This window comes from Schistocerca serialis, chromosome 3, assembly GCF_023864345.2.
Source record: "Schistocerca serialis cubense isolate TAMUIC-IGC-003099 chromosome 3, iqSchSeri2.2, whole genome shotgun sequence".
In the NCBI taxonomy this organism is placed as follows: domain Eukaryota; kingdom Metazoa; phylum Arthropoda; class Insecta; order Orthoptera; family Acrididae; genus Schistocerca; species Schistocerca serialis.
The window spans coordinates 222184921-222211647 of NC_064640.1; the positions used below are offsets into that span (position 1 = coordinate 222184921).

The window sequence follows — 26727 nt, forward strand, 5'->3', positions numbered from 1 at the left end:
GTGATGGTAGCATCTACATCTACATCGTTACTCTGCAATTCACACTTAAGTGCCTGGCAGAGGGTTCATTGAACCATTTTTATACTACTTCTCTACCATTCCACTCTCGAATGGCACGTGGGAAAAAGGAACATCTAAATCTTTCTGTTCGAGCTTTGATTTCTCTTATTTTATTATGGTGATCATTTCTCCCTACGTAAGTGGGTACAATAAAATATTTTCACATCCGGAAAAGAAAGTTGGTGATTTGAAATTTCGTAAATAAATCTCGCCGCAAAGAAAACCACCTTTGTTTCAGTGACTGCCACCCCAACACTTGTATCATATCAGTGACATTCTCACCCCTATTGCTCGATAACACAAAACGGGCTGCCCGTCTTTGCACTTTTTCGATGTCCTCCGTCAATCCTACCTGGTAAGGATCCCACACCACACAGCAATAGTCCACCTGAGGATGGAAAAGTGTAATGTAGGCTGTCTTTTTAGTGGGTTTGTTACATCTTCTAAGTGTTCTGCCAACAAAGCACAGTCTTTGTTTTGTCTTCCCCACAATATTATCTCTGTGGTCTTTCAAATTTAAGTTGCTCGTAATTGTAATTCCTAGGCATTTAGTCGAATTGACAGCCCTCAGATTTGTGCGATTTATCGTACACCCAAAATTTATCGGATTTCCTTAATACCCATGTGGATGACCTTGCACTTTTCTTTGTTTAGTGCCAATTGCCACTTTCGCACCATACAGAAATTCTCTCTAGATCATTTTGTAATTGTAAATGATCGTCTGATGATTTTACTAGACGATAAATTACAGCGTCATCTGCAAACAATCTAAGGGGGCTGCTCAGATTATCACCTAGATCATTTATGTAAATCAGGAACAGCAGAGGGCCTATGACACTATCTTGCAGAACGCCAGATATCACTTCTGTTCTATTCGATGATTTACCGTCTGTCACTAAGAACCATGACCTCTCTGAGAGGAAATCACAAATCCAGTCACACAACTGAGATGATACGCCATATGCACGCAATTTGATTAATAGTTGCTTGTGAGGTACGTTATCAAAAGCCATATCTAGGAATATGGAATCGATCTGAGATCCCTTGTCGACAGCACTCATTACTTCATGGGAATAAAGAGCTATCTGTGTTGCACAAGAACGATATTTTCTGAATCCGTGTTGGTTATGTATCAATAAGTCATTTTCTTCAAGGTGATTCATAATGTTCAAGTACAGTATATGCCCAAAAATCCTACTGCAAATTAAGGTCAGTGATATGGGTCCGTAATTCAATGGATTACTCCTATTTCCTTTCTTGAATATTGGTGTGACCTGTGCTACTTTCCATTCTTCAGGAACAGACCTTTCATCAAGTGAGTGGTTGTATATGATTGCTAAGAAAGGTGCTATTGGGTCTGCAGACTCTGAAAGGAACCTGATTGGTATATCATCTGGACCGAAAGACTTTCCTTTCTTAAGTGATTTGAGTTGTTTCGCAACACTTCAAGTATCTACTTTTATGTCACTCATGCTAACAGCTGTTCTGGTTTCAAATTCTGGAATATTTACTTCATCTTCTTTCATGAAGGAATTACGGAAAACTGTATTTAGTAACTCTGCTTTAGTGGCACCATTTCCATCGCTATCGCGCAGTGATGGTATTGACTGTTTTTTTGCCACTGGTGTACTTTACATACAACCAGAATCTCTTTGGGTTTTCTACCATATTTTGAGACAATGTTTCATTGTGGAAACTACTAAAAGCATCTTGCATTGACGTCCGCACTAAATTTCGAGCTTCCGTGAAACTTAGCCAGTCTTGGAGATTTTGTGTTCTTCTGAATTTGGCATGCTTTTTTTCATTGCTTCTGCAACAGTGTTCTGACATGTTTTGTGTACCACGGTGGATCAGTCCCATCTCTTATTAACTTACGCAGTATGAATCAATCTATTGCTGTTGATGCTGTATCCTTGAATTTGAGCCATATCTGGTCTACACTTACATAATTAGCTTGGAAGGAATAGAGACTCTCTCTTAGGAAGGCATCAACTGAATTTTTATCTGCTGTTTTAAATAGATATATTTTGCATTTATTTTTAGTGGTTTTGGTTGACAATGACCTTGTGTTCACTAATCCCTGTATCCATCATGACACTCTCTATTAGATCAGGATTATTTGTGGCTAGGAGGTCAAGTGTGTTTTCGCAACCATTTACAATTTGTGTGGGCTCATGAATGAATTGTTCAAAGTAATTCTCAGAGAAAGCATTTAGTACAATTTTGGAAGATGTTTTCTGTCTACCACTGGCTTTGAACATGTATTTTTGCCATCAAATCAGGGGTAGATTGAAGTCTCCACAAATTATAACTGTATGAATGGGGTACTTATTTGTAATGAGATTCAAGTTTTCTTTGAACCATTCAGCTATTAAATCATCTAAGTCAGGGGTTTGTAGAAGGAGCCAATTATTATTTTGGTACAGCTGTTGAGTATGACCTCTACCTACGATAATTCACAGGAACTATCTATTCAACTTCACTACAAAATAAACTACTACCAACAGATACAAACACACCACCACCTACTTTATTTAATCTATCCTTTCTGAACATGGTTTGTGCCCCTGTAAAAATTTTGGCAGAATTTATCTCTGGCTTTAGCCAGCTTTCTGTTCCTATAACGATTTCAGCTTCAGTGCTTTCTATCAGCGCTTGAAGCTCTGGTACTTTTCCAATGCAGCTACAACAATTTACAACTACAATACCAACTGTTGCTTGGTCAATTCTTGTCGTTTCTTTGCCCAGTACCCTTTGTGACTGGAGCCCTTTTTTATCTCTCCCGAGACTGTCTAACCTAAAAAACCACCCAGTCCACGCCACACAGCTCCTGCTACCCGTGTAGCAGCCTCCTGTGTGTAGTGGACCAATGACCTATTTAGCAGAACCCGAAACCCCACCACACTATGGTGCAAGTTGAGGAATCACCCTCACTCATCCCCTGATCTCAAAAAATAAATAAATGAATAAATTTCGCCTGGAAATTTATGGTGACATGAAGTCTCAGTGTAAAACTAAAAACTGAAAAAGGGTCCTAGTAGATAGGAAAGACACAACAGAGCAAGAATATTTACAATTAAATTGACAGACTCTTAAAATATTCACTTAAGATTGGTTGTAACCACACAGAAATATATTCAAAGCTGTACTGACTGTGACATTGCCAATGGCATTGCCACAGTGGTGACACACCGATTCTTGTCAGATCACCAAAGTTAAGTACTGTGGGACTTGACTAGCACTTGGATGAGTGACCATCGGGGTCTGTCAAGTGCTGTTGGCAACTGGCATGCACTCAGCCCTTTTGAGGCCGATTGAGGAACTACTGACTGAAAAGCAGTGGCTCTGGTTGCAAAAAATGACAACGGCTGGGAGAGCACTGTGGCGACCACACACCCCTCCATATCCGCATCCAGTGATGTCTGTCGGCTGAAGATAGCACAGCAGTTGTTTGGTACCATTGAGTCTTCCTAGGCCTCTTCAGACAGAGTTTAATTTTGTTTTAGTGACAGTGATGTTAGCAACAAACTCTTTATATCGTAACTATGAAAATGTTGGTAAATAAAAATAAAATTTTTCACCATTCATGCCTGTGTCAAACAGCAGTAAGTGTTGCTCAGTTAACAGGCACATCTGCAGTTCACTATTTATTAAAATTAAAAATATATATTTCAATTAGTAAGAAAAGTAATTAGTGACTCTGAAATATTTATGCCAACCAATGATGTATTAACTAACTATAATTAAAAAAATTTTCTCGCAGAGGATCCTGTCAGTATATATATCTGTCTTTTGTCCATTATTCATTACCATTAATTGTCTGAAGTGGAATAAATATTGGAATTTGTTGTAATCTTCTGAAAATTCCAAATGTTGACATAATCATATACATAAGAAAATACTGGTATGCATAAAAAGATAAACATTTCCAATCAAATAAAGGTAATAATGAACAAAATAACAAATGGGGAAAAGAAGGATAGAAGGAGGCAACATGTGGTTACTGTCATGCAGTGCACAAATCCAATTACACGAATACATAAACAACTTAACATTTTACATATCCAAATATCCACATTTTTGCATTGGACATTTCTATAACACCCTTTCATTGCTCTTGTGGGTACTCTGCTTTTTGTAAACCTCAAGGGCACTATAAACATGTCATGTGGACTTGAGGATTCATGTTGCTGGCCCAACACATGTGGCAGTATTCGCAAGGAAATGCCCACCAGACTGCTTGCTGAGGTAAGGGGGAACAACTGTGCAGCTAGCTGCATGCAGCAGTGGTCATCGCCATGGGTTGTGTGCCTTGGTGTGCTGCTTCTTGGCAAACTCATAAACTGCTGATATCACATGGTGTGACACTGGTCACCTCACATGAGTCACTTGGTTGCATTGTCTAAAGTAACGATGATGTAGTGTTTCCAGCCAGTACCTCGTGAACGCAGAAAGGAAACATGTGACAGAATCACTCCAAAACAAAATTTACTCTGCTGCATCTTGAAGTTAGGAGGCACATACAAACATTAGTTTAAAAAAAGTGCAACAAAGTAATGTTAAATCTGCACATATATCTATAAAAGTAGCAAAATCGTACAAAAGTCGAAGTTTTGAAAGTCATCACCACTTGTTATCGTTTGAAAATAAACATGAAATTTCTTCCTCTTCCCTGTCCATTTATTTTTTCTCTCTTTTTCTTTTTCACAAAGTGATGATACAAGTCTTTTCTTTTTCTTCTTCTTCTTACGCTGTTTTTGATGTACTGTTTCACTTTAAATTCTTCTTCTGGTCTGCAGTAAAGCACTGATAGCAATTCTTTGCTACATAGTTCTGCCAATCCTTAGACAAATATTCACTTGAGCATGCTGTTTTGAACTGTACTGATGTCAGAACATCTTCCATGCTACACTTTTGTACTATGCAGTCCTTAACATACAGTAGCTGTGCCCAAAAACCAATCGTGTCTGTGTCACTCAGATTTTGTGAACATGAAACTTCAAATTGTCCATTGATAACAAAATCAGTGTTCATCACATTAAAATAACAGTTCACATTATAACTGCCTTGCATCAATAAACCAAGATCGTCTCACATCAGACTTCAATCACTGTCAGCATTATAATTTTCTTTCATTGATAAATTGATAAGGTACATTAGTGTCCATTTCAAACTCCATAAAATGTCAGTGTACTTCAAAAATAAACTTGTCTTCTGCACTACTTTCATCACATGATCTTTGCTTGTTGACAATGGCATCATGAATTACTGCACTCATTTCAGTAGACTGATGAATTTCTTGTTGCTGTAAGATTACTTGAGAATGAACTTCAACCACTCTGAATTCTTTATCTTCATTGTGTTGCTTACTTTCCTGAAAGTCATCAAAATGTTCAGTTTTCTCCAGTCCTATAATTTTACATTTCAAACCTGTGAACAGTTATTGCAAGTAATTACGAATATATCTACTATCTTTTGATCAAACATTTTGTCCAATTTTTGTGTATGTTCATCAATTTTTTTTAATTCTAATCCTCTCCCAATTTTTGATTCTCTGTTCTTAAAGCTCACTTAGTATTGTCTAGCCTTTTGTTATTCTCGTCAAGCTTTTTATTTAAATTTTGCTCCCGATCTTCAAGCATATTATTTAAATTTTGCTCCTGATCATCAAACCTTCTATTTAAATCTGTGAATTTCTTTTGTAAGAGCTGAATTAATGCTTTGTAACTTCACGTAGCACCAGTCCAGTTGTTGTTTATTGTGGCCTTACATGATTCAGCATTTACATCCAAATTTGAATCTTTATTTTCTGCTACTATATTTGTACTTTGAATTCTGTTACTTGTTTACAGTTCATTAATGAGATCCATGGCAACACTGCCCTGATCAACACTGTCCTCTCTGTTAATTACACCACTATTTTCAGTTTGAATGGCCATTGTTATTCGTATCTATACTACACATGCAAATTATTATTATCAACTTAATTGTTCACTGTTTACATTCCTTTTGCTGTCCAACATTGCTCGAAAAATCTAGGCACTAGTGAAAATACCAACTTCACTTGCCATACGGTGACATTGGCTATCGGACTCCAGATTTGATGATTGTTGCAGGATTCAACAGCTTTATCACTGGTCTCCATATATAACATGTCTTCGCTGGTATGTTACAACAATTTCTTGTGCACCTTTCTCCATGAATTTAATAATTAACTGATTGCAAGTGCTGATCATTTAGCGGAGTGGATGATGATGGAATGGATTGGAACAATTATTGTTAAGAGATCACAAACTGTGTGTTTTATTGCAAATACTCAAGAACTATGAACACTTTCAATTACACACAGCTGAACCACATTCCACATGCCATCATATGTTACCAATTGAGTTCACACTGAAACTTATATGGTAACCAACCATAACGCAAATGACCTCTTGAAGAACTCATTTTGAAAGCAGCCTAACAGTGCCTGCTTGTGCACTGATTTGTGTCAACTCCCAGATAGCTATACTGCAACAACACCACTTGTGTGCATGTCAACAGATTGCAATTACTGTCCCGCAAAAAGCATTGTCTGTGATTACAGATTATTTTGTATCTCTGACCTCAACTAAACTAGAGGTAGCTGTAATACACATTCTATGGCTTGGCAGATTGATAACTTTGCCATTTAAATTAGTAACTCATGTCACATATCTTGCCAATTGATGGTACCATACCCTCACAGCATGGATTGTTTTTAAGAGAAGTACAGTCACATGTGTATTCAGCTACCCAATTTGTAACTATTGAAAATGAAAGAGCATGTTTTTTTATAAACCTTCACTAACTTTTGATAATTTTCATTGAAGATAAACTATCCAGAACAAATAATTTTATGATGGTATAGTTTTCAGGTTTATCCATTCAATAAAAGCACACAGAATATGAATATTTTAAAAAGCAATAATCAAAATTTTGGTGACAAGTAACTCTTCACAGGTAATGTCGTATCCTCAGATCCTAGAAATATTTACACTTTATTCTTGTTTCTAAAAAAACCATTGCTTAAATGGTTGTGTAAGTAGAAAATTACTGATTCACAAACTCATGCTATACATGTTTAACAGGATATAAAAGCATTTCATGGTAATACATTGCAATTAGAAAGGAAACTGTTGCTATTCTATTTTAAAGTGCTTATATTCAGTTGTAGCCCTGAAAAATACAATACTAATAACAGCTTTTATTGTATGCCATACACTGTCTACGCGTCCACATGTGCAACTTTCTGTATAGTCTAACTTAACTACATTTCACACTCAGTGAGATGTAATGAGAGTTATGCAAATATTTATTTATTTTCTTTTTGTCCTGCAACAATAATGTTTGTGGAAGTTGTGATAAGATGAAGGATACACATGATTGAAATCAATGTTGTTCCACGGATCAGGTACATCACAGTACACACAAGATTAGGATTATAGAAAGAGTTGTCTTACTGTAACAATTCAGTGTAATGTGAAGCCCCCATCACACTGCAAGTAGATCTTCTAGACGTCATTACATGGAATCAAAGAGGTATTGAATATCTGTCTGGGGACCTTCTTCCTCTTAGTAGGCAATGGAAGACTGCAATGAACAAGTTGTCAACCCACCAAAACCTCAGATGTATTCAGTAGGTGACATGTTGGGTAAACATGCAGGGCAGGGAAAAAGTAGTACCAATTATTCTTCAAAGAAGCCTTTCACATTCCTGACTACATTTAACCAAATGGTGTTCTGCTAAAATATGCTTCATGGAGTTTCCTGAAGAAGGGGCACCATCCTGGTATGTAATATCTCTCTCATATTTATGTTGTTCAAATTGTTCTCACTACATTGGAGTTGAGATTGCATTCTTCACCCAGTGGCAGTCCATTCACTTTGGTTGTGTCTAAATCATGCAGACATTATATACAGTAGCCAAAGAGGAATTTATTTGAAGACAATACATTTTAACACTCAGCATGTGAGATGATCTCAGATACCGATTACAGTTTGAAACATTCATTGTTTCTGTACATCTGAAGCAAATATGATGGTATGCATGCCACCAGTCCTGCATACAGAAGAGAGCACTTTACCATCAATGCTAACTGCTTCGCACCTATTGACAACTGAAACTGCAATTGTAATGAATGTGCTCTGACACTTAAAAATATTTGTCAAATTGGGACTTACACCCAATCTCTTCTTTTTCACAAACAGTTACCTTAACTGTTAGACTATTACCTCTGGGCCTGACTCAGGCTTTCATTTCCATGAGTAAAACAATAAATGTTAATTTCAGTTATCAATTTAAGAAAAACTGACATAGCTCGTCAATAATGAGTATATTATAGATACTGAAATATGCTTTGTTTTCTTAGTATACTCTCATAGTGGTATACTGTGCATTAACATTAATGAGAAAAATATTTTTACCAGTACAGAACAACGCTCATGGTGGCAGTCTGAAAATGGAGTGGAAAATGTAACAATTCAGCTTGACCTTGAAGCAGAATTCCATTTCACTCACATGATAATCACATTTAAAACCTTTAGGCCAGCAGCTATGCTTATTGAAAGGTCATATGATTTTGGGCGCACATGGCAGGTGCGTATACTTCTAAATTTTTCCACTTTTTGTGATAATTAGTTGTTTGACTGAAAATTTAAATCAAGTTGTATAAACACTTACATTTCTCCTTTTATTTTGAAGTTGAAATCAAAGAAAGAAAAGTACATAATAATTTTATTGGCTTTAGAGTGAAGACTTGCATAACACACAGATAAAAAAAAAGTTTTGCATCACCTCGGTTCCAGAACCTGTACAGAAATTTGGAATAGAGATCAACATAAAAATCATTTCTGCCCTTTTTATTATTCATGAAAACCACGCATTGTGTGTTGTACCACCATAAGTGAGACCTTCAGAGGTGGTGGTCCGGATTATTGTACACACTGATACCTGTAGTACCCAGTAGCACGTCCTCTAGCATTGATGCATGCCTGTATTCGTTGTGGCATACTATCCACAAATTCATCAAGGCACTGTTTGTCTAGATTGTCTCACCCTCAACAGCAATTCAGCGTAGATCCCTCAGAGTTGTTGGTGGATCACGTCGTCCATAAACAGCCTTTTTCAATCTATCCCAGGCATGTTAGATAGGGTTCATGTCTGGAGAACACGCTGGCCACTGTAGTCGAGCGATGTTGTTATCCTGGATGAAGTCATTCCCTAGATATGCATGATGGGGGTGCAAATTGTTGTCCATGAAGATGAATGCCTCGCCAATATACTGTCGATATGGTTGCACTATCGGTCGGAGGATGGCATTCACGTATCGTACAGCCGTTGTGGTGCCTTCCATGACCCCCAGCGGCATGTGTCGGCCCCACATAATGCCACCCCAAAACAGCAGGGAACCTCCAACTTGCTGCACTCACTGGACAGTGTGTCTAAGGCGTTCAGCCTTGTTGGGTTGCCTCCAAACAGTCTCTGACGATTGTCTGGTTGAAGGCATATGTGACACCCAATGGTGAAGAGAATGTGATGCCAATCCTGAGTGGTCCATTTGGCATGTTGTTGGGCCCATCTGTAATGCACTGCATGGTGTTGTTGTTGAAAAGATGGACCTCGCCATGGACGTCAGGAGTGAAGTTGCACATCACGCAGCCTATTGTGCACAGTTTGAGTCATAACACGAGTCCTGTGACTGCACAAAAAGCATTATTCAACATGGTGGCGTTGCTGTCAGGGTTCCTCCGAGCCATAATCTGTGAGTAGCAGTCATCCACTGCAGTAGTAGCCCTGGGGCGGCCTGAGCGAGGCATGTCATCGACAGTTCCTGTCTCTCTGTATCTCCTCCATGTATGAACAACATCGCTTTGGTTCACTCTGAGATGCCTGGACACTTTCCTTGTTGAGAGCCCTTCCTGGCACAAAGTATCAATGCGGGTGCGATTGAACCGCAGTATTGATCATCTAGCCATGGGTGAACTACAGACAACACAAGCCGTGTACCTCCTTCCTGGTGGAATGACTGGAACTGATCGGCTGTCAGACCCCCTCCATCTAACAGGTGCTGCTTATGCATGGTTGGTGGGTTTAGCGACATTTCTGAACAGTCAAAAGGACTGTGTCTCTGATACAATATCCACAATCAACATCTATCTTCAGGAGTTCTGGGAACTGGGGTGGTCCAAAACTTTTTTTGATGTGTGTATATTCCTAAATATTGTTGTTTTCTTCTGATAGTTTACAAGTTAGATTGCTGAGGAAACCATAAGTGTTCAGAAGCAGGCATTTATGTGTATAGTTCATATAGTACTCAGAAAATATTTTGCTCTCATATTGTGTGCATAAATTAGTGATAATAAAAGCTAAATGCTTCCTTTCCAGCATACAAAAGAAACTAAAAGGAAAGTTATGAATCATTCACTACAAGAAAACTCCTGACATGGTGGCTAATGGGAGTAGTTGTTTTGTTAGAAGTTGGAAGACAGTGTATGACTTTGGACAACTATTCACTTTCTTCTGATTGCTACCAATCTTAGCTTTCAATACTGTGTGCCTTAGCCATATTGTTTCCTTGTTAGCTTTACCTTTTGATTAAAACATAATAAGAGGACATACACTTCCAAGTATTTCTAAGTAATAATATAGTTTTGTCTGTAAGGGGGTAGACACACTGAAAACAGGCTTGTCTGGCAGCTAAGAGGACTAGACTGGATATAGGTACTGAGATAGTTGTCAGTACCAAGAGCTACCAATCAATTTCAATTAATACAACTACATCCGTCAGCCACTGCACCAAGAGTCTTCTTAGAGCGAATGAATAATAGTGACCAGAGAAGACCACGTATGCTATAACCTACACAGGGTACCAACGTTGAATGAACAAGCAATATCCTCAAAAGCCATCATCTCTTACAATGCTACAGCCCCCATTTCATGTGCCTGTTTAATTTTCAAAATTACATTTAAAGAGATTTAAATAACTTATCATATCTGGCAGCACTTTTATGGCTTTTATCATATCTCATGTTGCATCCATATTCTCAGCAAAATACACAAAATCCAACATTTAGATGTTATCTATATTTTAACTCTGGACAAACATTACACAAATGCTGTACAGCAATTCAAGTGCTCAACTTCACAACCAAGCGGAACTGTAAGCCTGTTCAATCCACTGCTAAAATCACATGCATAGTTGAAAAATACTTTTAAAGGAACTTATAAGTCTTAAACTCATCAAATGACTTCTGTCAATTTTTCAACTTCTGTGTCTCCCTCTGTATGAGTTCATTCAATTAAAATAATGTGGTGGTGCAAGACAAAGATAAATGGCTGTAATTTAAATTTTGTGGCAAAAGAATAACTGACACCCTGCAGTTACCTATCACAAATATCCATGCAAATACTGTAAATCAACTCACATACCTGTACTCAGTATCTTATGAGGACAAAAAACTATTATTGATTGAGATACAGCCTTAGATCTAATTGCCCTTTTGGTACTTTTCTGGATGAGTACACATTATGAAAGCAGTAAGGTTCACCTTTTCCTTTCTGTTACGTACAAGTATAAAAAAATAACACTTGGTCAAGAGAGCTGTACTTAGATGTTGCGTTGACGCCCTGCTTATGTTCCATATTAAACTTGACTAAGTCACAACTGATCAGTTTTATTTAGGGGTTTGTATCCTAACTTCTGATTTGCTCTCCAAAATACCACATATAAAGTGTATTTTTTAAGTTTTCTTGTGTATTTTGTTTTTAAACTGCCTCAGAGCAAACTTCTAGTTTTGTGAAACAAATCTCTTGTTAATATTTGACTGATCATTCTGTTTTTGCCATTTCAAATGATTTCACACTGATTTTTCTTAAATCAATTAACCTTTTGACTGTTACAAACATGCTCACTGCATGTCATGGCGGATTTGTTGTCGCCTAATACAACTACTGGGACTAAAAGACCGTGATCCAACTGTTAGCTGTGTACTGGTTGCCTGTGCTGATTTTTAAAGGTCCTCTATAAATGAATTACTTTGTAGTGAAACACAAGAATGTAAATATTATTTAGCACCTAAGAATTAGATATTTCCTTAAGTTTTTAGTAGGATTTTAGTAGTCTATGATGAAAGTGACATGTCACTTGGATTCACCTCAGTAACTAATTGTTCTTTCATAATTACTCTTCCATAATACCTGTTGTCTTCCATATATTTGTCACTGTAATAACTCATGGAAAGCATGAAGCTCTCTGTGATAGCATTCTAATACATAGTCATTTGTTAAGAACCACAGTAATAACTTTTTTGCTCCGTATTTGGTGATACTGTTTCATGAGACGTCTTCAGTAATTTCAAGTACTATTTGTCTCACATATGATAACAAACTGAATGCTTTGTCACAGGAGGAGGACAGATTGTGTGTCTCTAGAAAATATTCTGTAATAACAATGTGACTGTGGCACATTTCCCACTGTTCACTTTAACAACCAGTCAAATGGCTTCTTTAACCCACATTCACTCACATCCTGTTGTTGTCACACAATAACTCCCATGTTAGATTTTTCTAACAAAGATAACTTCTAAATTTTTTAGCTGTAAGTATGATTCAATGATACATTTATCAAGTAAATTATTTCTTTATTGTCACCAACACATTGTAAATATGTATAAACATGAAATGAATCATGTAAATTGCTTAACATAAAAATATTTCAGTATGCAATGGTTACACACAGTTTTTCATTGCATTCACAACATTCTCCTAACAGCACTTCGAAGTAATCATAGTAAGTGAACACCTAAGGTTAACTTTACTCCCGATTTACTAATCTGAGTCAGATCCAGATTCTTGTGATGTACACACATGGCAAGTAGAAATACTCAACACTGCATACTTTTTACAGAGAGGACTGGAAGAAAGACAGCAGTGATGCTGTGTGTATCTGTTTTCCCTCTTATGGCAGTAGTGACATCTTGGTTTTTCTCTTGATTAACTTGCTCCTTCTGCTGTAGGTAGGTTGTGGATATCTACAAAAGCTTATATTTTTTCCTTCAAATGGTGTGGCATGCTAGGAATTGCCATACATTTGGTCATATATGCTTTTGTAAGCACCATACTTCAGTTCAATAAGGAATATTTTTCTTGGCATTAAGTGATTTATATTCATCTTGTGCATTATTCGAGTAGTTATTGCTCTGATGTTCACCTCACAGAAAAGCAGTGTAAGAGGTCTGTAGTTGCTTATTCTTGAAACAGGCTATTCCAGTTTCAGACGATCAGCATCATCTATGCCTCCTTTTATGAGATTGTACAATGTAATCACTTGTGGTTTATTCACTTTGCCACTCTCTTCATCTATACTCATGTTGCTGTACCATTAGTAAATTATGTTAGTGTTTATCTGGAATATATGGGCAAAGTAAGCAATTGGTGTTCAGTTTTTCTCCAAATGCAAAAATGCTGCTATTTACTGGTCTAGCCGTTATTGACAACAGTTCTAGTGTTCCTATTACTCCGCAGAGTACCTACTACTTTGAACTGGTTAGTGTACTGTTTATTAGACAATGGTAGCAATGGTAAAGATATAAAATAGTTGTCCAGAGTCATGTTTCAGCCTGTATTACCAGTGGGTTGAATTAGTAGTACTACCACATTCCCTGCATCATTGGGAATTTGGTATGGACCAGCAACCTCTTTTCCATATTTAAGATGTAAAAAATTCTACCATCATGGAGTGAATATTCTTTTATATCATTCTTTGCCGGCTTTCTCAGATTATACTGCTTGAATTTGCAATGTCCACGGAATGCTTCTAGCATTTCATCTATTGTTGTTCATGTTCTGGCTCATTCACAAACTCACTGAACGTTTCATTAGTGCCGGATTATCTGTTTCCTTTTTCTGCTCCCTCATAGACTTGTCATCAAATTTAACAGCTTGGAAAATAGTATTGAAGCTCTGTTTGCTCATCAGTGCAAATAAAAAATTTGGTGCAGTCCCATTGGTGGCTCATAGTTCATTGGAATTGAGATACTGTGACTTATTCACTCCTCTGAAGTATAAAATACCATGGAAAGCAGATAATTCTTCAAAATCTGAATGTGGATAATCTCTAGCATTTCATGAATAAGAATGCTAGCACTCTCTGTAGTTCTTCATTCGATTATTTTACAATGCAGTCATTTACACTGTCTGGAAAAAATAGTTTGCAGCAATCAAGAACCATTTTCATAGTTTCAGTTTTGCTCTTTAGACCAGAGCACGGGCTACCCCGAATGGGAGGTGGTTGTAACAGAAGAGCCCAAAAGGGGTATTGATTACCAAGATCATTTTCGATGACTTGGCCAAAGCTAACTGGGGGTAAGTGTCCGAAGACTGCGCGGGAAGCTTCTGACAACAGAACTTGTGATGTGCTGCTGCCATGTGGACCTGAGAGACAAAATAATCCAAGAGGCTAGAAGTCAATGCCTCATAGGAGAGAGGATGAGGTTCTGCATCTGGGTGCAACTGTTGCAGAAGGTGATAAACTTCCAGGCCCACATAGGCGAGAAAAAATGTGTGATGCTGGATGTCACCAATGACATCGTGAGCAATAAAGTGTTGCTCCAGACAAACCACGTAGTTGCTCCAAGGCTCAACAGATTTGTCGAACTTGGGAAATGCAGAGGGGGTGGCACGTAGACCCAGAAGCGGGGAAGCTGGATTGTCCCCTGCATAGGAACCCCAAAGGGGGGGGGGGGGGGAGGGGGGGTGGACATTGCCTGTAAATGCTGAATAATGAGCTTGTTTGTTTGTTGCATACTTTCCAAGAGTGCTGTGACTCTTGCTAAGGGTTCATCAATAACTGGAATACTGCCTGCCATAGCGGACAACAACCGAGCAAATGCGGGAAACTCTTAAACCAACTCGTCACCACTGAAGTATCTACACTAGAAGAATAGAAATGCAGAAAACACAAATCCAAAAACAGTTTATTGGACTCTCCAAAACAAAACAATAATACAATCTCCAAAAGAACAATAGACTCAATCCCAACTGCAGATCATCACAAATATAAAATAACAAATAATAATAAAAAAGACCCGACTCTTCACAGGGAGAGATAACAATTCTACAATGTCAAGATGTTTGTCGATTATTATCAAGTCCATCTGCAAGAGATCAGCCAGCTAGAAGAGGTGTCTGGCTGTGGCTGCCGGGGTGGCAGCTCTGTATAATTCCAAGTGGTGCACCGAACTGCCTTATGCCAGCAGTGCGCCACCCTGTAAAGCCTGTTTGGTGGATGTATCTGCCAGAACTATTTGCTGTCACGTGCCTGGCAGATCAAAGTAGTTCCTGGGCTATCTGCGACCTCTGGTGTAGCTGTTCTGCAGGCTCCGCGAACAGGTAGCAGTCCCTGGTGGCTGTTGGTGGAGACGTGGTGTTGTGTTGTGTTGTGGCCGTGAGTAAATATTTGTGTTGACAACACAGATGAAATAGGTTTTCCTGGTGTATATATGCCTTGTGATGCAGGCATCCCGTGTTGGTTGGACATGAAATGGGATGCCGATGCAGTAGGCGCTACAATGTATGAAGTGGGCGGCCACAGCATTACCATTGTCTTTCAAGATCATGAACACAATAAAACTGCTGTAAGCAACCTCCAAAACGAGATAATCAAGGTTTCCAAACACATTTTGTTGGTGTCCAAATAATAGTTGCATATTGGCAATAGGCAATTACATATAATTTTGACACAATGGATGCTGTATTTTTATTTTCTGTGCTTCATGTACTGAATATATATTACAGCATCTGAAATCTGAGTTTTTTATTTTATTCGTATTTTTTATTTCTTTTATTTTTTTATTTTTATTTATTTATTTTTTTAGAGAGTGCAATAATTCATTTGGAGAGATGTTTCAAAGTCAGTATCTCTAAGTGTCCTAATACCTTTCACACATTCTGTATATGTTTTCCATTCTTCTTTTGAATCCATAATTTGGACTGGCACAGGGAAAGTTAAAAATATATTTTTATTTTGTTTTTATTGAAATATTTTTTGTTTGTTTTTCACTTAGTTTGTGTCACCTTTTCTGTGTCGTTATCCATGGTGTGTGTGTGTGTGTGTGTGTGTGTGTGTACAACAGATAGAGCTATATTTCATGTTTTGCATTCATGTCTGGATTCTCAGTGCATTCTGTTTTAAGCAAACAGCACATCCTTTGAATGTTTGCTCTCAATAATATTTGGAAAATGCCTCCCAGTAAATCATAAAGGATTCTCCATGTCGAACTCATTTCCTCTGTTCTGTGGCATAGGCTGCAACAATTTCTATTACCAGAGACAGATGAAACTTCACTGTTGGCATTTTTTGCCCTTTTACTATTCAATGGAGAGCAAAAGCATTTAAAATGCACAGATCAAGTAAATGGAAAAAGAACTTTCTATTCCACTTCACACTCTTCTGCACTAATTCTACTGAACTTATTATCATGTCAGTATGGACAGCTGCCCCCACACTTGGATTATAATCCGTAATAGACTGAGGCTTCTTAATTCTTTTGTCAGTCTTCCTGTTAGTCTTTTCTATCTGAAACATTTCTGCAGTAATACTGGTGGTGAACATCCACACTTCTCTTTTGTTGCACTACTTGAGGGCAAGCAAGGCCATTGGCATAAACTGTGTTTTCCTGATTTCAGTTTGTCTTCTAGTTTTAGCAAGTTGCACTTGTTGCTGCAAACAGTATCACATGCATTTTCTCCATGGTTATGAAGCCAGAGGAATAGGTTTGGGCTTGAGTAACAATTGTCGATGTAAGCAGTATGTCCCCATTTCAAATACAGCTTCTTGAGTGTTGCCAGTATATCACAACTTTTCCTCAAATTATGGAAGCCAATTTCCACAGCTGGACCTGTATACACAATAAAATCCAGGGCATAACCAGTGATAGTTGCACAACACATTTTCTTTTATTCCAAATCTACTTCTTTTGGATGGAATATGTGTTTGTAAGATAATTGCCCTTTAAACAGCAATAGGTTTTCATCAGTTCAGAGCTTTTGATTTGGATGAAATGCACTCTGGAATGTTTTGCAAACTTTATCCACAATGTTTCTAATTTTGAATAACTTGTCTCCTTTGTTGCTGGAAGATGTCTCACTAAAATGAAGCATTTTTCAAAATTCAAAGAAACTGGTCTCTGTACGTAATTTCACTGAAAACTAGTTTGTTGAAGAGTATTCCGTGGACCAATAGTCACTAATTTTCAGCTTTTTCACATGAGCCATAAGCACACTAAGAGCAATGAAGGACTAGAATTCCTTCGGTCCTGTTTGTTTCCAACTTGACAGATTTCATCATGCCTTCTGTTAAAAAAGTATCAGGAATATTACCAGAATGTTGGAATTTTGAGCTAATCCACATTTGTGTCCTGCATCTGATTTGTCAAATGCATGCACAAATGGACTAAAATCACTCTCCTTCAAGTCAAATGTGTCATTGAAGCATACTCTTTTACCATACAATTTGTTCTCACCATGAGAAACTTCAGATTCTGACAAATTTTCATCTCTTGTAGAGACAGATAGACAAACAGTCCAAGTTGCACCACCTGATGTCCATGACTCAGTACTGTTACTTCAAGATTCTGTGAAAGAGTCATCACTATCAAAGAGTATATTCTTACCATCACTTCTAATTAGAATCTCCATGACTGCTTCCCCTGTACAGCCATGGCAGTATGCCATATTCTCAGCCAAAAACGAAGACGCCTATAGAAACACAAATAAGAACAGAGCAGCAAATGCATACAGGCTGAACTTCGCTATTGAGCACTATATATGAAAATATGACTACTTGGCCAGTCTGCTTGGCCATTAAGTGCCTTGTGCCTTAACACATCTGGAGCACAGAGAGACCAAACAGCAGCCCATCTTAACACATTAGGAGCACAAAGGTGTCAGCAAAGAGGTGTGCACAAACATGTATAGAGCACCTGATGGAAGGAATAAAGGTTTTATCAATGACAGCTTGCTACAAATGTAAGTTAATGCAGATGAGTATGAAAAACAATCCTGTAATGTTTGAATACAGCATAAGTAGTGTGCTGCTTGACACAGTCATGTTGATTAAATCTGTAGGTGTAAAACTGAAAAGTAAGATGGAATGGAAACAGCATATAGGGATGGTAGTAGGGAAGATGAATGGTCAACTTAAATTTATTGGCAGAATTTTAGGAAAGCATAGCTCATCTATAAAGGAGGTCACATATAGAGCACAAGTGTGACCCATTTTTGAGTACTGCTCAAGTGTCTGTTGATTATTTATGTATATATTTTCTTTATCTTATCTTCCTGGTTGTCAGTTATTTTTAATGACTGATGATCTGGTCTATTCAAGATTTTACTGCTGGATATTTCCTATATATAGATTTAATGAATGGTATACTGGATTGTTTTCTCTTTTCTTTATTCAGGTTTTGCTCCTGCAAATGTGTTGATTTCACTATCCTTACCCTTGTTTCACTTTTATTTCCTGCATTTCTTCTTGTGTTTTGGCTGATTATGGATTCTAGTATTGACCAGTGTAAGAGAACAATTTTTGTGATTCCGTATAACCAGCTTTGTCTATACTGGGAAGGGACAGTCATGTGTACCCTTCTATCTATCTATTGGTGTATCACATAATTTATATTTCTCTTGTGTGTGTGAGTGTGTGTGTGTTTTTGTGAAACAGTTTGTTTCATGTTTTTTTGTATATTATGTACACCAGATGAAGTAATTTATTCAAAATAGAGAACCAAATTGAAGCAAATGCCAGACTAATTTATCTTCTTACTACTAATACAAACTGCTCTAATTTTCAGGTGTATAGGTATTTTGCTTACAACTGCAATGAGTCATTTCCAAATATCCCAAAACATAAACCACGCACTCTTACTGATGTTGTCTGCGAGTCAAGATATTCAAATGTGGCACCATCAACAGGTGGAGAGGTAAATTTGTGTATACAGTGTCACGTGTTAAAAAATAGCATGACAGCTATTAAGAGTAATTTTACATCAGCTTGTAACTGAAAATCTGTTGTAGGTTATATTTAGAGTCCTGTTGCCTAATTTACCCATTGATGATCCATATTCTCCAGAAGTACAGAATCTACTAAAAATGACAAATCTGAGGATAAACTTTACGAAACTTCATACACTTGGTGATGACCTGCTGGACAACAGGGAAGAAATACAGGTAACAGACAAATCTAAATAAATACAATACTGTTTTACATGAATGTTTTTGTTGAGTTGCAAAGAGCAGTTCAATTTTATGTGTGTGTGTGTGTGTGTGTGTGTGTGTGTGTTTTGCAGAGAAAGAGAGAGAGAGAGATTATTTTTTTTAATTTATTTATTATTATTAATTTTTTTTGCTATAAACTACAAATGTCACTTATACTATTCCATCACAGTCCCACATTCTGTTTTAATATGGTGCACAGTCTCAAATTTACTTTTGAACAGATTATGGACTGAATATTCTCTCACATAATCTGTGAACTATTACGTTCATTTCCCTCCAACTGAATGATTAACTACATTTACCACTTGTTTATTGATACATCATGCTGTACTGCGCTGTTATTACCAACCACATACAGTGGATATGAATTTAAAGTGTAAGCAGATATGAGACAATAAGGTTTCTAGAGGATGTGTGAACATTCAGCTCGGTGTAGCAGGGCTAGATGATATTTGAATTCAGCAACTTTCCTGCCTAATGAATCTGAATTAGTATCCATGCTCTAGGAATGAATCAGTCAATGCACATTGATGCTGTAGATACTACGTACTAGTGTTTAACAATGCAATTTTCTGGACTTTCAAGTGTGCCTGTCCCCCCCCCCCCCCCCCCCTCCGCACTATTCATCTGTAGGTAAGTGGTTACCTATTCTATCCTGGAATATGCAAATTTGTTTTATTCAAAAACTATTTTCCATTATTGTCTTTTTAATTTTTGATCCCACCACTTTCCACAATTATTTATCTGGGGAGCTTGCCATGAACCATTGATCATATTAACTCTTTTATCTTGGGAAATTCCTTTTTACCCTGGCCCTTAATATCCCTCCAACAGGATTCATCATGAAAACTACATCTCTGGCTGCTACCCAACCTTCTGTAATAACCGTCACCCTTCCCGATTTCATCACTTCCCAGATGCTACCAATTACAACATTTAAGCCCAGACATATGCTCATTTCACAAAATTATTTTACCATTTTACTGTGTACCAATTTTCTGTGTACAATCTTTGTTACCATCCAGTGGCTAGAAATACATTCTCAGCACCATTGAGAAAACTGCCTAAGCCTCTTATATCCTCTCAAATTTTCCATCTACATTTCCAATATTGCCATCAATGTAGCCACTAAGAACTAGACCCATGCAGTAGTTTCAATCATCTCAAAAGGCATCACATTTAGCCATAAACCTATGTTTAAATATACTGGGCTTGTCAAGAACCTCCTTTCCTATACCATCCCCTTCAGTGGAAAGATTCAATCCCCCCTCCCCTCTTCCAACCTCCACATTCACGGCACTTAACACAGCCAGCCCAAAGCACATATCAGATCTTGTCTTATCCAGTTCCAATGTTATCTGTTACTGCTACCAAAAGGGAAGGAAGATCAGAGTTTTAAGTCCTATCAGTGACAAGTTATTAGAGATGGACTACAAACTTAAATTGGAGAAGGACAGTGTATAAAATTGGTTGTGTCCTTTTTCAAGGGAACTTTCCTAGCATTTTCCTTTCAGCAAAACCACAGAAAATTAAAATCTGAATGGCCAATTGAGGATGTGACCCAGATCCTCCTGAATGTATGTCTAGTGTCTTAACACTGCTCCACACTGCTTGCTACAATTTTGACACTCCTTTCACCCACTTGGCCACCCACTAGTAGCCTCCCAGGAATTCCTCAGCCTCAAATTGTGTTCACCTTCCTTCTCCAAATCCCATCCCACTGAGAGTAGCATCACTGTTTGTGGTTTCAAAGTCTATCCTGACTTTATCGTCCTTCTCACTGACAATAGGTCCATGACAATGACCATTAGCCACAATGATTAAGTACCTGAGGGCTTTCACCAGCTCTCCAACACCTGTAATTTCAAATTTTACCACTATCATCCCATTTCAGAATTGCAATACATCAAACAACTCCTCAAAACATTAGGTGTATTGCAACGCTTGTCACCTCTTTCCTCATACCAGTAACACCACTTTTGTCCATCTATTTATTTGATTCCAATACTCCACAGATCTGACTCCTCTGGTCTCCCTACTGCTTACCTTATCATATCTAATTGAAATGCTCTCATACAAAGATCCTTACCTTTTGTTGCCCAATATGTCCAAGCAGGTGTCTGCTGTCTCCCTTCCTACACCTAAATCACTATTCACTTCCTTTGCTGCTTTCCACAGTTCTTCTTTCATTGTTACCAAAGTCCCTTTTTGTCATTTTGAATGCTATGTCCCTGGACACCAATATTCCTCATGATCCTGACATTGCTGCCATAACATAAGCTTTCACAGCAATACCTCCTTCCCAATCTGCTTTTGTCACTCATGTTCTGACACAATTTTTCTCCTTCAGGGTCCAAATCCATACAGAAATAATTGTAACTGACAATGGTGTACACAATAAACCTAATCCAAATTGTTTATAGACTCCTAAGAGAATTTTCCCTATCTGTCCAAGACCTTAAACCTCCAGCTGATTTCAAAGTCATTGATAACGTCTCCAGTTTTCGAACTCATTATGGTACGTAACTCTGCTGTTTTCTCTAGACTTTCACTATTTACTCTCTTCATCCTTCTCAACATAACCAGCTACCTTCCTGAACACTGGGTTCCACCTGTCAGATGGCTCTAGAAAAAACATCTATTCATATCAAAGCAATGATCATCATAATCATAAACAATATCTCGAATTTGACAGCTACCATTTGTTTCACATCACAAATTTCTCTCCTGCAGTATTCACACCTATTTACTCTGCATAAGCATTGGGAAGCAGCATTTATGAATGTGTTGATAACCTTGTGAGAGATTTTATTGACAGAAAAAAACCTAGCCATATATATCAGGGCCACTGAAACATGTCACTTGATAGCTCGCATGTAGTTGGCTATACTGTGATTGCAAGGTTGCAGTAGCTGCCACTGCACATGCCCACAGCTGGTGTCTCTGAAGTACGTTTTGTAGATTTAGGCTACAATCAACATGTATGTAAGGTGTCACATAATAATGTATACATAACTACAACAATAATGTTTTTCTAACAATGGAGAGAAAACTATGGAGGAAATGCATTTGATAGTATATGAAACCAGGAAAAAGAAATTAAAAAAAAAAACACCCAATGTTAATGACAATGTCTATGAGAAGTCATTCCAAATTGTTACTGTAGTAGCTGGATATAAAACACCGTATAATAATGTAAACCTAAGCATCCCAAAGAATATGTTATCCACACTTGTAGAACAAAATAAAGAAAAAGATGCATAATCTATGCGGTTGCAAAGAGAAATAATTAATTCTGTATTCATTTACACTCTCCAATTTAGAATGTCAGTGGCACAATTCCATCCAGTTCTCCTTCATTATCATCAGAACTTGCACCAAAACTGTCATCCTCATCATCATCATCATAATCACAATAATCATCAAGAGAAATCATGAACTCTTCATTCTCATTTAATAATCTGTCTACAATCACTGCTTCTCCTCCTCCATGAGGTGGCGTCTAATGTAAAAAAAATGGCTCTGAGCACTCTGGGACTTAACAGCTCGGGTCATCAGTCCTCTAGAACTTAGAACTACTTAAACCTAACTAACCTAAGGACATCACACATATCCATGCCCGAGGCAGGATTCGAACCTGCGACCTTAGCAGGTGTCTACTGTAGCAAGACTTCCACATAGCAGCCTTTCCATTTCTGTTATTGTAAAAGACTTTTTATTATTTTGAATGTAAGCCATGACATCACTCCAAACCAATTGAATTGGCTGTTATTGCTTTAATTTTACAATTAAATTGGGTTTAAATGGCATTGATAAGGTGGTAGTGTAATTACCATATGACACTGTTCCATTGCAATTTTGAACTGAAACATATGCAGGTGTCACAGGCTTATTTTGTTTTATGAGGGCAGCTTTGTCATGCTCATGTCTGCAGCTATGTCTGTTGCCTGCAACCACTGCACATAATTTCTTTGCAGTCACTAGTCATTGGAGTTTTGTCTAATATCACGGAATAGTAAGGTACATTTTCTATTACAAACACTGTCAGAACACTAAACTGGGGCTACAAATTTTTAAACCACTGCAGAAATAATGGGTGGTCCATATCCTCATGGTAGTCACAGGTTTTTCTCAATCAGAAAACAAAATCCTTCATGCACAAAACTGTTTGAAGACCCTGCATGGGCCACAACTAATCGGGATCCTCTTCCCATTGGCTGAAGACCACTGCTGTTCGCAGTATACTCTGTCCAGCATTAATCAACTGCTTCTCCAGCATTGAATCAGATTTCATCCAACCTTATTATTGAATATATATCATTTCCTAGAATTTTATATAAGAAAATGCTATGAGCTGGAATGACATGAGCTTTTTCAACCAACAATTTTTTCTGTCTAACGTTTAAAGTAAAACACAATACTTTTTAGCACCATTTTATGTTATGTTTTATCCCACTGAGAAAAGTTCACATTCTTTTAAAGAAATTAGCAAGTTTGCCATACTGGGGTATTCTTTCCTGCTATAATATCTGTAAATGTGCCAATGAACTGCATTTGTTTGGATTGAAGCAAGGCCCGTAACTGGACAAGGCTGTTTTTTTCTTTCCAGGAATGGGCTTCAAAATACACTGTTTTCTTCACAGGGGGTTCTTTCTCACACAGTTTACTCTAGTATCTTGCAAGTGTTAAAGTAGCACCCCTTTCCTTATAACAGTTCTTTGACTGATTTCTAGAGTTTTCAAGGTACACTCAAAAACTCGTATCAGCAGGAATTGAGCTATGCCCATGAACAGAACCTTTTTTTTCTTGCTCATAAAACTCACATGTCCTCCATAGCAATTCCAAAGCCTGACTATTTAACAGCACTTCATGATGCAATGGATTGTCACTTGGTGAATAATGTAATTTTGATGATATTCTTTAAGAAAAAGAAACTGTAGTCAAGGTCATAACACAACTCAGCTATATAGAAGCGGGTGGTTGCACACTAACAAACAATGTTTGCACACAAGCTGGCAACAGGATAGCATTAATGTAGGAACTGGCTTTTGTTGCTGTACTGTAATGGGTTCAGAAAATGCAGTGCCCCGCATTCCTCGTTTGTTTGTCAGTCATACCAACAGGTTTAAGGTACTTGTGGAGTGAACTTGGAGTGACATCTTTCAGCAGCCTGGGTATAGCTCATAAACTAATCTCCTGCACCACTTCTTCCTGTAGTTCCAACAAACCCATAATTGTTGAAAATCAGCCACTGTCCAGTACTATTATCACACAGTATCTTCCAGGACTTGAAAAACTCAATCAGATCATTTTTTAGGACTTCAACAGCCTTTCACCATACAGTGAGAGGCAGGATGTCCACTTAAACACCATTGCCCCCCCCCCCCCCAATACATGGTATTCTGTCACCCTCGACTGAACTAATGTCCTATTCCATCCCCACACCCCACATCATTTGTGCTCCAAATTTCTCCTGTCCTCCTTCCACCCCAAAATGTGATATTCTACCAACCTCCCACCTCCAAACCTACACTTCATTCTATTCCATCCCTATGTCACTTGCGCAATCAGCACAGTTACCAGGAAGTCTTGAATAATGTTTGTGCCTTCCATATGCATTTATAAGCATATGACTTCTTGTGCATCTGATTTTTGGTATGGTCCCATCAATACATGTGACGGTGTACAAGTATGGTTGCACAATGTAATATGCATTCATTTAAAGTGGCCTATATCCATGTGAGGACAAGTGGCTCTGTGGCTGCACTGCTGAGAGTGACTGAGACACAACCCTTACATTTTGTAAAATAAGAAAAGGAAAAAAATAGCTTTTTCATTTATACAGCTATGAGTTACTTCTGTGTAACTGAGCAGCTCTGAACTAATTAGTGTGACACTTAAGCAAATCTGTTGTCAGAGAGAAGTTAAATTTGTCAGTACAGAACGGAGATTTTGTCTATAATGGTTCTGGGACTTGCATTAAGATTAAGTAACAATTATAGTAATATTGCAGCACATTGACTGCAATCATGTGGGAACAATATGGTGATTAATATTTACATGAAAATGATGTTGTGAACTGATGAAGCATTTTGGTTGAAGCCTGTAGTATTGATTCACATGATATATTCATACTGTTTCAGGAAAAGTATTATTATGCAATAAATCAGATGGTGGTACGTGGCTCATGTTCATGCTATGGTCATGCTTCAAGATGTCTTCCACTTCCTGGTGTGGAATCAAAGCCTAACATGGTGCATGGAAGATGTGAATGTACCCACAATACAAAGGGGCTGAACTGTGAATTTTGTGAGGATTTTTACAATGATTTACCTTGGAAACCAGCTTTTGGAAAGCAGACAAATGCATGCAAAAGTAAGTAAGACTGTTTCTGGTAATTTGAAATGTTGTTTAAAAAGTATTGTATTAAATTTTGTGTACTGCATTAACAAAAAAATGCAGTATCTAATATGAGAATAAGTATACTTTCTGTAGGAACTACCGCCATATGCTGAAAACAAAGACATTAAGGCCAAACTGCTTCATGCTCTTAAGTGGAGTTTAATGGCACTTAAAATGTATGTTATATAGTTCTCCATGTTTTAAGTTTGCTTCTTCAACAACACAGATTTTATCAAGCACAACATATTTACAATTTACCCACAGAAAGTAATAGTTCCTGGCAGCTTAAAACAGTGTGGCACACTGGGACTAAACCTGTAGCCTTTGCCTTTCATGAGCAAGTGCTCCAATGACTGAGTTATTTAAGCACAACCCAGCACCTGCTCTCACAGCTTTGCTTCCACCAGTACTTCATCTCCTACCAGTGTGCGATTTGTGCTTTTACCAGTGGGAGGGATGTCCTAGGGGGTTAGTATAATTATATACATTACTAGCTTGGACCGTGGCGTTACCCATGGTTAAACAGTTATTTATAAATAGATGTTAATGCCGAAACTCACTATTCACGCGTATGCACTATCAGAAAAGCCATCCCTTGTTATATCTTTAAAAGTACATTATAGGTAAAGCTTATTTACAAAATCATCTACATAGAGGTATACGAGGGGAATTCAAAAAGTAAAGGTACATTTCTGAAAAGCTGTGCTTATTCTGATGATAGAAAACTGAAACATGCGTTATTTTTCTACATAACATCCCTCGACTTCAATGCAGTTTTCCCGACATTTTACGAGTTTTTTTTATTTCATCAGAAAATCTACATCTACATCTACATCTACTCCGCAAGCCACCCAATGGTGTGTGGCGGAGGGCACTTTACGTGCCACTGTCATTACCTCCCTTTCCTGTTCCAGTCGCGTATGGTTCGCGGGAAGAACGACTGTCTGAAAGCCTCCATGCGCGCTCTA

At 37.8% G+C, this 26727-nt stretch overlaps 1 protein-coding gene across 2 annotated transcripts in view; it reads left to right on the forward strand.

Annotated features, from left to right (window-relative positions):
• The window catches only part of LOC126469957 (laminin subunit beta-1), a 358919-nt gene that overhangs the window by 230465 nt on the left and 101727 nt on the right, over positions 1–26727 (forward strand). For both annotated transcript variants that reach the window (XM_050097369.1, XM_050097370.1), the window contains 4 exons: positions 8512–8680; positions 18934–19062; positions 19157–19309; positions 25501–25732. In XM_050097369.1, the coding sequence (XP_049953326.1) occupies positions 8512–8680; positions 18934–19062; positions 19157–19309; positions 25501–25732 (683 nt within the window). The remainder of the gene's footprint in view (positions 1–8511; positions 8681–18933; positions 19063–19156; positions 19310–25500; positions 25733–26727) is intronic.